Source organism: Microcaecilia unicolor, chromosome 6 (genome assembly GCF_901765095.1).
Source record: "Microcaecilia unicolor chromosome 6, aMicUni1.1, whole genome shotgun sequence".
Classification (NCBI taxonomy): Eukaryota; Metazoa; Chordata; class Amphibia; order Gymnophiona; family Siphonopidae; genus Microcaecilia; species Microcaecilia unicolor.
The window spans coordinates 150,130,614-150,144,692 of NC_044036.1; the positions used below are offsets into that span (position 1 = coordinate 150,130,614).

The 14,079-nt window shown below is 46.1% G+C and overlaps 1 protein-coding gene across 26 annotated transcripts in view; it reads left to right on the top strand.

Moving 5' to 3' along the window:
* Positions 1–14,079, top strand: part of MAGI1 (membrane associated guanylate kinase, WW and PDZ domain containing 1) — a 526,393-nt gene that overhangs the window by 343,175 nt on the left and 169,139 nt on the right. For all 26 annotated transcript variants that reach the window (XM_030205202.1, XM_030205208.1, XM_030205204.1 and 23 more), the window contains exon 3: positions 5,841–5,960. In XM_030205202.1, coding sequence (XP_030061062.1) covers positions 5,841–5,960 — 120 coding nt within the window. The remainder of the gene's footprint in view (positions 1–5,840; positions 5,961–14,079) is intronic.

Below are 14,079 nucleotides of genomic sequence, written 5' to 3' on the forward strand. Positions count from 1 at the left end.
ACTGCACTTAGGTGCATTTATAGAATAGTGCTTACGCTCGGGAATCATGCCTAACTTTAGGTGCGGTCATTTGTACTAACTGAAACGTGGTGCAAATTCTCACGCCTAAGTTAGACACGTGTCCTTCTTATTCTATAACTATACATGTAAATTCTAGGAATGCCCCCAATCCCTCCAAGACCCTCCCATTTCCATGCCCCCTTTTCGGATTCGTGTGTAAAATTTAGGTGCAGATCTGGTGCCTAAGTTTATGCTTGCAACTGCTAATTAAATCCCATTAGCGCTAATAATTGCTTGATAGGATGCCAATTAGCACTAATTGGCTCATAATTCAATTAAGTGCACACACATTGGGAATGCGCTCAAATTTGCAAGTGCAAGTCAAAGCGCCATATACAGAATTCAGAGGTATATGTGCTTTAAACATCCCAGTTCTGGCACTTGCATGTTTTTGTGGCCAAAAAATATGACTGTATTTTACAAAAGAGCAGGATAAAACATATAAGTCATTAAAATCTAGGGCCTGCAGAGATATGTCAGGGGTGATACAGGGGAGTATCAAGAGTGGCACTGTGTCAGCGCTGTCTATCCGTGGTTCTAGATAGCATGCCAACATACATCCAACGCCGGATGGATGTAGGGAATTAGACCACCTTTAAATGAATAAGTAGTGCTGTAGCACCTCCCTTTGACTGCGTTGGTGCAGACTGTGAGAGTCGGTGAAGCCCGATTGTCGTTTCCTTGTCATCAAGCAGATGAAGCCATTACGTATGGGTTGTGTCCATCAACCAGCAGGGGGAGATAGAGAGCACTCAACTTTTCACAGTGCCTCATGGCCAGCTAGTTCCACTGCTTCTTCAGTATTCTCTGTCTCCCCAAGCAGGGTGGCTGCAGCTTCTTCGAGCTCCATCAAAAATCTGCCTGAGGGTGGCTACTGGCTTGCCAGTTGTTAGCCGGGGTGTTAGAGGCTATAGCAGCTTCACTTTGAAGGCACATAGGTCATCCCTTTCCCTGCCTTACCCATGCCCCCGTGGATGTGGACACATTAGCTTGCTTTTCCCTGTCCTTTCCCACTCAGTGGATGCAGGCACATTGGTTCGCCTTTCCCTGCCTTTCCCACTTATCTGAGCCTCCGAAGTGTTTTTATTTACCTCTTTTGCCTCTGCTTTCCTCACAGCGTAAAAAATAAATAAATAAATAAATAATTGAAGTCATGTCGCACTTTAGCGCAGCGATCTTGGAAAAGAGGTTTTTTTTTTTTCTTGAGATTCTTCTGCAGGACCGGGGAGCTGTGATACTTGGTCTAGTGAGGTAAGAGTGTTTTCTGACTCCTCCGGGGTGGGCTCGCGATCGGGACGTTTTTGGCGCGAACCGCCATGTTTGAATTTTACCGCCATTTTCGGCGATGGCTGCGGAGACTGTAAAGCGCTGTTCTAAATGTGACAAGTGCAAATCAGCAGCAGGGCTCTGTAATTCGTGCTGTACAGACAGTAGAGCCGGCCCGAGCATGGCGAGCGGCGATCTTTTGCGCTCTGAGCTGGCAGCGGACACCATTTTGGATTTTCCACATGGCGCGGCCTCTGTTGCGACGGAGAGCCCTGAATCCGGGGGGGGGGGGGGGGGGGGGAGTCCTCTGAGTGAGGCTAATAATAGAGCTAATAGCCCTGGGCAGGATCCGGGCAGTCAGGGAGCGGTTTTCTCCCCTGATTTTGTTTTAATGCTGCATAGGGCATACATGCTTAAAAGAGCTCTTCCACAGGGATCTTCGGACCCTCTGCCTGCCCCCCCCCCCCCCCCCCCCCGGTGGATCCTGGCCTTTTGGAGTTGGCTTTGCCTGTTTCTTATCCTCCTGATAAACGCAGAAGGGCTAATTCCCCTTCAGAGTGTGGCGCACCCCCCTTCCCCCCCCCCCCCCCCCCCCGTGGTCGGGCTATGAGGATTCTGAGGGGTCTGGCAGAACTTCTTGGGCTGAGGATCCAGAGTTGGGTGCAGAATTGCCAAAGGAGCTTGATAATCCGTCTGCGGTGAGGATTTTCCACCGCGAGGAGCTGCCAGCGCTTATTTCAGATGCCTTACAAGCCCTCTCGATTGACGATCCTGGGAGTGGCACAGCCTCCTCTGTTAATCCAAGGATGGCTAGTACCAGAAAGCCTGCTCGAGCCTTTCCTTTGCATGACTCCATCCAAGAGCTTATTTCGGCTCAATGGGCTGACCCTGAGGGACCTTTGAAGGTTGCCAGGGCTATGGGGCAATTATACCCTCTGAGTGAGGAACATTTGGCTCGCTTTGCAATGCCTAAAGTGGATGCCCTGGTCATGGCTGTGACAAAGAGAACTACCCTCCCTGTTGAAGGAGGTGTTGCCCTGAAGGATATTCAAGACCGCAGGCTTGATTCAGCTCTGAAGCGGTCCTTTGATTTGGCAGGTCTCTCTGTTTGGGCGTCTGCATGCAGTTGTTATGCTGCTAGAGCCTGCCTGGCTTGGTTACGGCAGGCAGTGGAACAGCCAGGGGATGGAGCGGAGACCTTATCTGAAGTGGCTCCATGGATGGAGTCGGCCTTGTCCTTTTTGGCTGATGCCCTTTATGATAAGGTCAGAGCTTCGGCTAAACAAATGGCTGTAGCAGTGGCGGCTCGCCGCACTCTTTAGCTACGACATTGGGCGACGGACATAGCCTCTAAGCAAAGGTTGGTGAAGTTGCCCTTTCAAGGCCTTCTCCTGTTTGGTGAGGAGCTGGAAAACATTGTTAAAGGCCTGGGGGATTCCAAACCTCAGCGCTTGCCCGAAGATAGGTCGAAGCCTTCCTCTAAGGGTCAGGCGGTCCGCTCCTCTTACAGACCTCGCTTCCGTGAAGCTAGAAGGTACAGCCCGGGGCATGCTGCTGGGTTCACTTCGCGTGCCCGCTTTTAGCAGAGAAACTCCTTTCGCTTGGACAAACGTTCCGCAGCTGCCAGTTCAAGGCCTGGAGCTCAGGGGCGACCCTCTCAATGATGGTGCGCCGGCCCCCTCCTCGTTTCCTGTCATCGGAGGAAGACTTTCCCTCTTTTTCGAGGAGTGGGCCAAAATCTCCGCAGATCAGTGGGTCTTGGACCTGATCAGAGACGGATACCGAATAGAATTCGATGCCCCGGTTAGAGACATGTTTGTGGAGTCCCGATGCGGTTCTGCCGCCAAACGGGCGGCGGTAGAGGAGACTTTGCACAGTCTGTGCCAGATAGGGGCTGTGACCCCATGCCTCCCGCCGAACAAGGTCTAGGCCGCTACTCCATTTACTTTGTGGTGCCACGAAAAGGCGGGTCTTTTCGCCCGATCCTGGACTTAAAAGAGCTAAACAAGTCCTTAAGAGTGCGGCATTTTCACAAGGTCTAGGCCGCTGTGAGTGAATTTCATGTTATTCCCATTGCGGTTTGCCATACTGCTTTGGAAGCTTCAAATACTGAAGAGGCAGTGGAGCTAGCTGGCCATGAGGCACTGTGAAAAGTTGAGTGCTCTCTATCTCCCCCTGCTGGTTGATGGACACAACCCATACGTAATGGCTTCATCTGCTATGACTAAAGGAAAGAAAATTATCATGATAAGAACCTAATTTTCCCTTCTGTCCACCCAGGTCTGTCATCTGAAACCCCTTCGTCTCCACACCTGCTACCTCTGCCACCTTCCAATTCTATGCTAAATATCTCTTTCCTCTCACCTGTCCCTTTCCCCTTCAATCCCTCTCTGGGGTTCAGCAGGTTCCTTCTATGATCTTGTCCCCTTCCCCCATTCTCTCTTTCTGTCGACAACACACTCATTCTTTCAACAACACACTCATTATTCCTTGCTCGTCTGCTCGCAGCATTGGGGTCATCTTCGACTCCTCCCTCTCCTTCTCGGCCCATATTCAACAGATTGCTAAAACCTGTCGTTTCTTCCTTTATAACATCGCCAGAATTCGCCCTTTCCTTTCTGAACACGCTATCAGAACCCTCATCCACACTCTCGTCACCTCTCGCTTAGACTACTGCAACTTGCTTCTCACAGGTCTTCCACTCAGCCATCTCTCTCCTCTTCAATCTGTTCAAAACTCTGCCGCACGACTAATATTTCGCCAAAGTCATTAAGCCCATATCACCCCTCTCCTGAAATCATTTCACTGGCTCCCTATCCGTTTCCGTATACAATTTAAGCTCCTCTTGTTGACCTATAAGTGCATTCACTCTGCAGCCCCTCACTACATCTCCACCCTTATCTCTCCCTACACCCCTTCCCTAAAACTCTGTTCACTGGGCAAATCTTTCCTAATTGCACCGTTCTCCTCCATCGCTAACTCCAGACTCCGCTCCTTCTATCTCGCCGCACCTTATGCCTGGAATAGGCTTCCTGAGCCATTACGTCTAGCTCCATCCCTCGCAGCCTTCAAATCCGGGCTAAAGGCCTACCTGTTTGATGCTGCTTTCAACTCCTGACTTGTAACTTTTATCTTATCCTTATGTGTCCTTCTGTCTGTCTGTCCTTCCCTTCTCCTTTTTGGTCCTGTCTGTTTGTCCTGATTTAGATTGTAAGCTCTTTTGAGCAGGGACTGTCTTTCTTCCTCATGTTCAATTGTAAAGCGCTGTGTACGACTGGTAGCGCTATAAAAGTGATTTATAGTAGTAGTAGTCTAGTTCTCAGCATTCTGCTCACTGCCCCTTGTACCATCTGAGGCACTGAAACAATCTTCCATCACCATGGCAGATCCCAACCCATTCTTTTTTGTGTGTGTTGTAGGCACCGAGTCTTTGCCTGGCCACAACAAAAATATGTTTGTGGTATCTCCAGCACTCCCTCCCCCCTTCCCCCAACATGTCCACCTCCTGTAAGGTGAGGTTTCCCTTGTGGGACAAGAACTGCTTTGCAGCTAGTACGACCTCTTCCATGCAGCCTCTGCCAGAAATTGTAAAATGGCCAGCATGACATTTGAATATATCTTGCAAAAACATCTAGGTGGGAGGGCTGTAAACATTGTTGTTTGGTATGTCCAAGTTTCTAAAATTGCCAGCAACTCTAAGGGGTCTGTTTACTAAGCTGCACTAGCGGCTTCTGCGCGGCATAGCCAACACAGACCTTGAAAGTGAATGGGCTGTGTCAGCACTAGCACACAGCCAGCCGCACTAGCGGCTTAGTAAACACCAGCATTAATGTTTTAGGGCTTCAAAATGTCTGTACCTGCCAATTTACAAAGCTAGCAGCTTCTCTGTCTCAGTATTCAAAGAACCAGAGTTGTTTATAGAAGATTTGTGTAATACAACATTCTTTTATTTCAATTGTTCTTTTTTATGATTTGATGCCCTTTATGTTGTATTTGTTAATGGTGTATGTACCTTGTTCCGTTTCTGTGCCATGCTTACCAAATAAAGGTAAAAAAGAAAGATAGTTGCAAAGTGTTTTGCACTGCTTTGAGTGGGATTTGAACCCTGTACATCAAGCCCAGTGCTCTAACCACTAAGCTACTCCTCCACCCCACTCTGGGGTTCAAAATGTTTATAGTGTTAAACGTTTTGCAATGCTTTTATGGAATGGAGAAGTAGCTTAGTGGTTAGATCACTGGTCTTGACATCCAAGGGTGCCTGTTTCATTTCCCACTGCTTCTCTTCATAATTTTGGACACCTTACCTATCCCTCCATTGTCTCAGGTAAAAAAATTAATTTGTGAGCCTGACGGGGAAATACCTAGTGTCTGGTATACCTGAATTTAGAACTCATTTGGAGATACTGCTGGAAAAAACTAATAAGTCATGGTGTTTCATATTGTTTCTCAAGTTACTAATTGAGAACAAAACAGTTGCATTTATTTATCCTCCGTTGTGTTTTGCTCTCATTTAGGCACGACCCGTCATCCAAGAGAAGGAGAAGTGCCTGGTGTGGACTATAAGTTTCTAACAGTAGAGGAGTTTCTGGATCTTGAACAAAGCGGAACCCTTCTTGAAGTAGGAACTTATGAAGGTACAGCATCATTCCAGTTTCTAGCTAATTCAAACATTGAATATTTTAACAGTTTTAGATATGGTTAAATTTTATTCTTTAACAAATATACCTTTTTTTAAAAGATTGTTAACATTTGTTGTGGAGGCTGTAAATATACATAACCTTTCTTCTTAATTCTTTTATAAGTGCATCTCGCTATTCTCCTGAAAAAGGAAACTTAGATCAACATTACATCATAATTGGCCAAAGAATGTACCAAGTCTCTGTACTTATGTAGTTATCAATGACTGTTTCTATTTGCCTTGTTGATACCAGTAATCAAGTCCTGTCAACAGTACAACCGTGATGATGGAATAAATTATAGTTTCTTCAGTTTTATGGCCAGTTTTGAATAATCAAAATAACCTGTTGGGTTCTAATTTCTACACTTCTATCATATACTTGTATTACTTCCCTGGCTCCTGGGGAATACCCATGCAAGGCCATAAGTACCTAAGCATCACTGTACTAAGACAGACCAAAGGTCCCATAAAGCTTAGCATTCTGTTTCCAGCAGTAGCTATCTAGGTCACAAGTATCTGGCAATCCCAAAAGTGTAAAATTGATTTCATGCTGCTTATCCCAAGAATAAGCATTGCATTTTCCATTTCCACTTTAATAATGGTTTATGGACTTTCCTCTGAAAGCTCTGCTGGATGGGAGGCATAATCCACTTGTCTCACAGGATTCAAGGAAAGGAAATTATTGGGAAAGAACAAATTTCACCTTTTAAGGTATTCAAGTGTTGAGTTATGTCTTTAGGAATGCCACAGACTGAAATTAATTCAAAATATTGTGCATGTCAGACATCATCTGATATGGTGCAGCATTACTCAAAGCAGGACACCAAAAAGGTACTCAAATAATGGGTAGACATATACTTAAACAGGACATGATTTGGTTACCCTCCCCCCCCCCCCCCCCCCACCACCACCATTGACACAGAATGGGAAAAAGAATTTTAAATTTTAAGGGACTTCAACGCTAGCTTCAGAACTTTTAGTACAGGAACAGTGCCGGGCAAGATTTTTTACGGTATAGGCGCCGACTCCATGTGTCTTCGAGCACCCCCAATATTTTCCCCGCCGTTGGAACTTCCGGTTCCAGCCCGACGTGCCCGCCCTCTTCTCCCTCAAAAGTCTTCCGTCCTCGCCTTCCTGCCTTCCAGAATTTAAAACTCAACTTACCTTGCCTCGCTCAGTCCTGGCGGCAGCAGTGAAAGGCGAGCAGGCTCGGCACTTCAGCCTTCCCTTCTCTCTCGGCTCTGGTCCTGCCCTCATTTCCTGTTTCCGCAAGAGTGGGACCAGACCTGAGAGAGAAGGGAAGGCTGAAGCGCCGAGCCTGCTCGCCTTTCACTGCTGTTGCCGGGACTGAGCGAGGCGAGATAAGATGAGTTTTAAATTCTGGAAGGCAGGAAGGCGAGGTTGGGCTGGGGTTGGGCCTGAGAGGAGAAGGGGGGCCTGGAACTCGGAGCAGAGGAGAGGAGGGCCTGGAAGGAGAGGAGGGGGGCCTGGAACTCGGAGGAGGGGGGGGCTGAAAAGGGGCAGGTGGTGTTTGGGGCGAGTTACTGGACATGGAGGAGAGGGGAGAGAGGAGAAATCGCTGGACATGGAAGGGAGGGCAGGGGAGAGATGAGACTTGTTGGGCATGGAGGGGGAGGGAGGGGAGGGGAGAGAGAGAAGAATTGCTAGATATGAATGGCGGAGAGGGCAGGGGAGAGAGGAGAATTGCTGGATGTGGAGGAGGGAAATGCACCACCTGTAAAATAAATAAATAAATAAAAATTTCAGCATCCCCAATTATTTTGAAAAGTTGACTTCTATGTTTTATGGTCTGTGCCCTAAGAAAGCCAGGGACAAATCAAACTGGAGGTATACATATAAAGTATCACATACCATGTAAAATGAGTTTATCTTGTAGGGCAGACTGGATGGACCGTTCAGGTCTTTATCTGCCGTCATTTACTATGTTACTATATTTTATCATAAACATTTTTTTTGACACAAAAATATTAAGTTTATATTGTTTAGTTGCTACTCCTTGCTTATAATACATGAATGCCTCTATAGTCTTTAACTATTCAAGGTTAGTATGTGTTCAACAAAGTTGGCAATTTATGGGGCCTTTTTGCTAAGCTGTGTTAGGCGCTAACACGCACCTAATACATGTTAAAATGGCCTACCTTAGGATATGCTCAGGCATCCTACAGTAACTGCTGAATTAGCGCATGCAAATCCACACACTAAAAAAAAAAAAATAAATATATATATATATATATATATATATTAGGAGGGGGCATGTCTTGGGGTAGAGAGTGGGTGTTCCTTCGCTAAACAGTGCATCGGCATTAGTGAACTGGTTAGCGCAGGATTACAGCCTACAAAATAGATGGCAGTAAGTGCTCTCTCAGCCTTTTTTTTTTTTTTAACGGTCCTGTACTAATGGCAACGTTAACACGTGGCCCTTAATACCAAAAATAGAAAAAGGCCACTTCCCCAGATTCTGTATATGGCGCCTAGATTTTGCATGGAGATATACATGTAACTTAATTGATTTAACAAGGTAATCAGCATTTTTAACAGCACTAAACAAGCAATAATGATTAATTGGCAATTATCACAATTTGTGCGCAGAAATAACTAAGCGTATTCTATAAACAACTGTACCTAAATTGCAAAGCGCATAGTTCAAAATAAACACGTGTAGCTTAAAAGGGGCGTCTTTATGGGCTTTTTGTAGGCATTCCAAAATTTCCGTAAACTACTGAAAACCTATCTCTTCAACAAGATATATCACAAAGATCAACATGTGTAACTGTGTAATCTTTAAAACTTCCAGAATTGTCTTATAATGTCTTTTGCTTTAACACTGTCATGTATTCACCACCGTGTAACACATAACCCTCTGTAAAACCAAATTATATTCTCTTCTATTTCCAGTACCCATGATGAATTGTAAGCCACATTGAGCCTGCAAAGAGGTGGGATAATGTGGGATACAAATGCAATAAATAAAATAATTACGGGCCAGTGCGCCTAAATCTATGCGCAGGGATTTACACCAGGTTTTTATTGGCATAAATGGGCTCGTGTTGATTTGGGTGCTATGGTGTTGACCAAACATATTCTATACACCAATCCTAAATCTTATAGAATATACTTAATTCCATGCTGATTTTTTAGGCACCGTATATAGAATCTGACCTACAATGGCTGTGGTAAAAATGGCCTTAGCACGCGGGAAAGACCTGCTTTTTACTAAGCCGCGTAAGCGTGTACGCACGCCCAACATGTGCCAAAATGGAGTTACCGCCCAGCTACCATGTGGCTCTTGCGGTAATTTCATTTTTTGGCCTGCATCCGATAAATAATTTTTATTTTTGGAATCGCGTATCGGACGTTCGCCAAGTGGCATTTGACGCGTGTAGGTCATTAACACCCAGTTACCAAGTGAGACTATAGCACTGGTGGTCAATGGCTGGCGGTAAGGTCTCCGACCCAAAATGGTTGTGCAGAAATTTTCATTTTTCTGCACTTCCATTTTCGACAAAAATTTTAAAAAGGGCATTTTTTTACAGGTGCACTGAAAAAAAGATTCTGTGCGCGCCCAAAACACACGTCTACACTGCCACAGGCCATTTTTCAGCGTGCCTTTCTAACAGGGCCCCCATGTTTGTTATATGTTCAAATGGATATAGATAGAAATAACTTACTGATGAGGCATATTAAATATAAATTAACTTAATTTTTAATCCATAAACCATTTTATGAAGTATGAAGCTTAGGCAAGCATTCAATGCATTTTTGATCAATATAAAGCTAATTGTGGGGAGGTTTCTTTAATCATCTTTTGCTGCTGAATTGTACGGACTCCCTTGGTCTCCTATTCCAGCTGCTCTCTCTGGCCTTAGCTTGGTTGCTTAGATACCTGCTTTCTCCGGGCATGAGCTGAACAGTATGCAGATTTACATATTCAGATTTATGATTTAAATGTAAGTCCCTTACAAAAAAAAATAGTTATTTGCTAATTGCTAAACACTCAATTTGAGCAGAATATCTCCTCTGAAAAACACAAATTAGATTTGAGCAATAAGCACAAGCTACAACTATGGTTAGTTGAACTGTAATAGATTATTGCAGTACAGTTAAAACAATTTAACAATTTAGCTAATGAAATACCTTTAGAGGTTAAATAAGTTTGCTGAAGATGAGCAGTTTACCTCAGTTGCACATCTGGGTCACATACCATATTTACTTCTACTAATAATAATAATTTCTACAGCGCTACTAGATGTACGAATTGCTGAACAAATTATATGCAGGTACTTTTCCTCTGTCCCTCTTGGGCTCACAATCTAAGTTTTTTTTTTTGTACCCGGAGCAATGGAGGGTTAAGTGACTTGCTCAAGGTCACAAGGAGCTGCATTGGATGGGAGGGATCCTTTCAGCACAGGTGTTAGAATGGGGAAAGGGGGGGGTTGTTGGCACGCAGGCCATGACTTCACTAACATTTGTGCCAGCTGCTTATCTGCCCAGCACCTCTAAATCCACTGGGCTCCTATTTCTTCATTCCTGCTGGCAGCCAGAGCCTGATTAACACTATATTGGGCTCTAGGCAAACATATACCATGGACCCGTACCCCCCTCCCCCCCCCCAGATTTATTTCTTTTCTTACCATCGACCCCCCTCCCTCACTGCATTTCACCACTCTGAAATAGCAGGGAAAAGTGCAGAACCTAGCAGTGGGCAGCAGAAATAGTTTGAGAGTGGTGATAGGGTTATGCAAGCACAGGTTTCAAATGGAAAGGCTTAAGGGTTACAGCAGGAGAGCTGCCAAGTTACCCAGTTCCAGGAGGAAAATTCTGAGCCAGTCCTGGATTAATGGCAGCCCTATTTTGGTAAGTTATTTATTTGTTTATCAGGATTTATTTTCTGCCTTTTTGAAGGAATTCACTCAAGGCAGTGTACAGCAAGAAGAAGCATAAACAATAGACAATTACAGCAGTAAAAATATTCAAATAACAATACAAAGTATGGCTTAGTATGTTACATTAGTGTCAACACAATCTCTCTATATAAAACGCACCTCCAACGTTCGAATGAAGCCTCTGTTAGCCAAAAGTGAAGGGGGTGAGATCGCATTGTGTCTGCCCCGCCCACGCGTCAAACGTGATGACGTCGAGGGCGGAGCAATGACACTCAACCAATCGCAACGCTCGGCAGCGAAGCGTCAGGGAAGGAGGCGGCGCTCTCAACGTCTAGCCTTCCCTTCGCTGTGTTCCGCCTTCTTCTGACGTCAAGGATGACGTCAAAAGAAGGCGGAACACAGCGAAGGGAAACCTAGACGTCGGGAGCACCGCCTCCTTCCCTGACGCTTCGCTGCCGGAACCGCCACGGAGGTAAATTTAAAAACAAGAAAAAAAAAAAATGTTGGGGGGAGCGAAGAGGGTGGCCACAAAAGAAAAACAATGGGACCGGGAGGGCAAGGGGAGAAACGACAGCATGGATGCGAGGGGGGGGGGAAGAAGAGGGCGGCCCAGGCTGGGACATGGGAGAGAGAGGAGCATGGATGCAAGGGGGGGGGGTCATGGAAGGGAGACAGGGGACTTGCTGGAAAAGGATGAATGGAGGCGGCAGGGGACAGAGGAGCATGGATTGGGAGGGCAGGGCTCAGGAAGAGAGGGCAATTGCTGGAAACGGATGAATGGAGGGGGCAGGGGACAGAGGAGCATGGATGGGCATGGATTGGGAGGGAAGGACTCAGGGAGAGAGGGAAATTGCTGGATAGGGATGAATAGAGGGGACAGATGGCCATGGATGGATACGGATTGCAGGGCAGGCCTCAGGGAGACAGGGCAATTGCTGGATAGGGAAAAATGGAGGGGCCAGGTGACAGATGAGCATGGATGGGCATGGATTGGAAGGGCAGGACTCAGGGAGACGGGAATTGCTGAATAGGGATGAATGGAGGGGACAGATGGGCATGGATGGATATGGATTGCAGGGCAGGCCTCAGCCAGAGAGGGGAAATGCTGGATAGGGGAAAATGGAGGGGCCAGGTGACAGATGAGCATGGATGGGCATGGATTGGAAGGGCAGGACTCAGGGAGAGGGGAATTGCTGGATAGGGATGAATGGAGGGCACAGATGGGAATGGATGCATATGGATTACAGGGCAGGCCTCAGGCAGAGAGGGGAGTTGCTGGATACGGATGAATGGAGGGGACAGATGGCCATGGATGCATATGGATTGCAGGGCAGGCCTCAGGGAGACAGCGGAATTGCTGGATAGGGATGAATGGAGGGGCCAGGTGACAGAGGAGCATGGATTGGACTCACACTTTCACTTTGACTCTCAAACACTCACTCTCACATACACTCTCCCAAACATACACACTCCGAGGAAAACCTTGCTAGCGCCCGTTTCATTTGTGTCAGAAACGGGCCTTTTTTACTAGTACGCAATAAAACATTTTAATAGACAGCATAGGGTGTGGGACCTGAAGCGCTGATTACAGTTGGTGAAATCAGGGACTACAAAAAGAACACTGAACTGGGATGTAAGTTTAAAAAAAGAGGACTGGCCAAGAAGGCTTCCTCCTGGAACTGGGTAACTTGGCAGCTCTGCAGCAGTGAGCTGAGAACCACTCTTTGTTACATCTGATACAAACCAGAGATTTGTGGTCAGTGTGTCTGAGGTATAACATAGTAACATAGTAAATGACGACAGATAAAAAGACCTGTCTGCCCAACAAAATAACATATATGTGATACTTTATATGTTTATCCGAGTTTGATTTGTCCTTGCCATTCTCAGGGCACAGACCGTAGAAGTCTGCCCAGCACTCTTCTTGTACTAAAAGTTCTGAAGATTCTGGAATCTTAAAGAGTTGCAAGATTCCGGAATCCCAGTTAGTAGCAACATTCCATGTAGAACCCCAAAGAGTAACATAGTAGCATATAGTAACATAGTAAATGACGGCAGATAAAGACCTGAATGGGCCATCCAGTTTGCCTAACAAGATAAATTCATTTTACATGGTATGTGATACTTTATATGTATACCCGGAGCCAACTTTTCAAAATGATTGGGGGTGCTGACTTTTTTTTTTTTAACAGGTGGTGCATTCCCCCCCTCCACCCCCTCTTCCCCCTCCCTCCATATCCAGCAATTCTCCTCTCTCCCATGCCCTTCTCTGCCTCCATCTGTGTCCAACAAGTCTCATCTCTCCCCTGCCCTCTCTTCAATGTCCAACGATTTCTCCTCTCTCCCCTCCCCTCCATGTCCAGTAACTCGCCCCAAACACCACCTGCCCCTTTTCAGCCCCCCTCTTCTCCAAGTTCCTGGCCCCCTCTCCTCCGAGTTCCAGGCCCCCCCCCCTCCTCCGTCCTTGCCCTCCTGCCCTCCAGAATCCAAAACTCATCCCACCTCGCCTCGATCATTTATAAAGTTTTACGTGAGTACATAAGTACATAAGTAGTGCCATACTGGGAAAGACCAAAGGTCCATCTAGCCCAGCATCCTGTCACCGACAGTGGCCAATCCAGGTCAAGGGCACCTGGCACGCTCCCCAAACGTAAAAACATTCCAGACAAGTTATACCTAAAAATGCGGAATTTTTCCAAGTCCATTTAATAGCGGTCTATGGAATTGTCCTTTAGGAATCTATCTAACCCCTTTTTAAACTCCGTCAAGCTAACCGCCCGTACCACGTTCTCCGGCAACGAATTCCAGAGTCTAATTACACGTTGGGTGAAGAAAAATTTTCTCCGATTCGTTTTAAATTTACCACACTGTAGCTTCAACTCATGCCCTCTAGTCCTAGTATTTTTGGATAGCGTGAACAGTCGCTTCACATCCACCCGATCCATTCCACTCATTATTTTATACACTTCTATCATATCTCCCCTCAGCCGTCTCTTCTCCAAGCTAAAAAGCCCTAGCCTTCTCAGCCTCTCTTCATAGGAAAGTCGTCCCATCCCCACTATCATTTTCGTCGCCCTTCGCTGTACCTTTTCCAATTCTACTATATCTTTTTTGAGATACGGAGACCAGTACTGAACACAATACTCCAGGTGCGGTCGCACCATGGAGCGA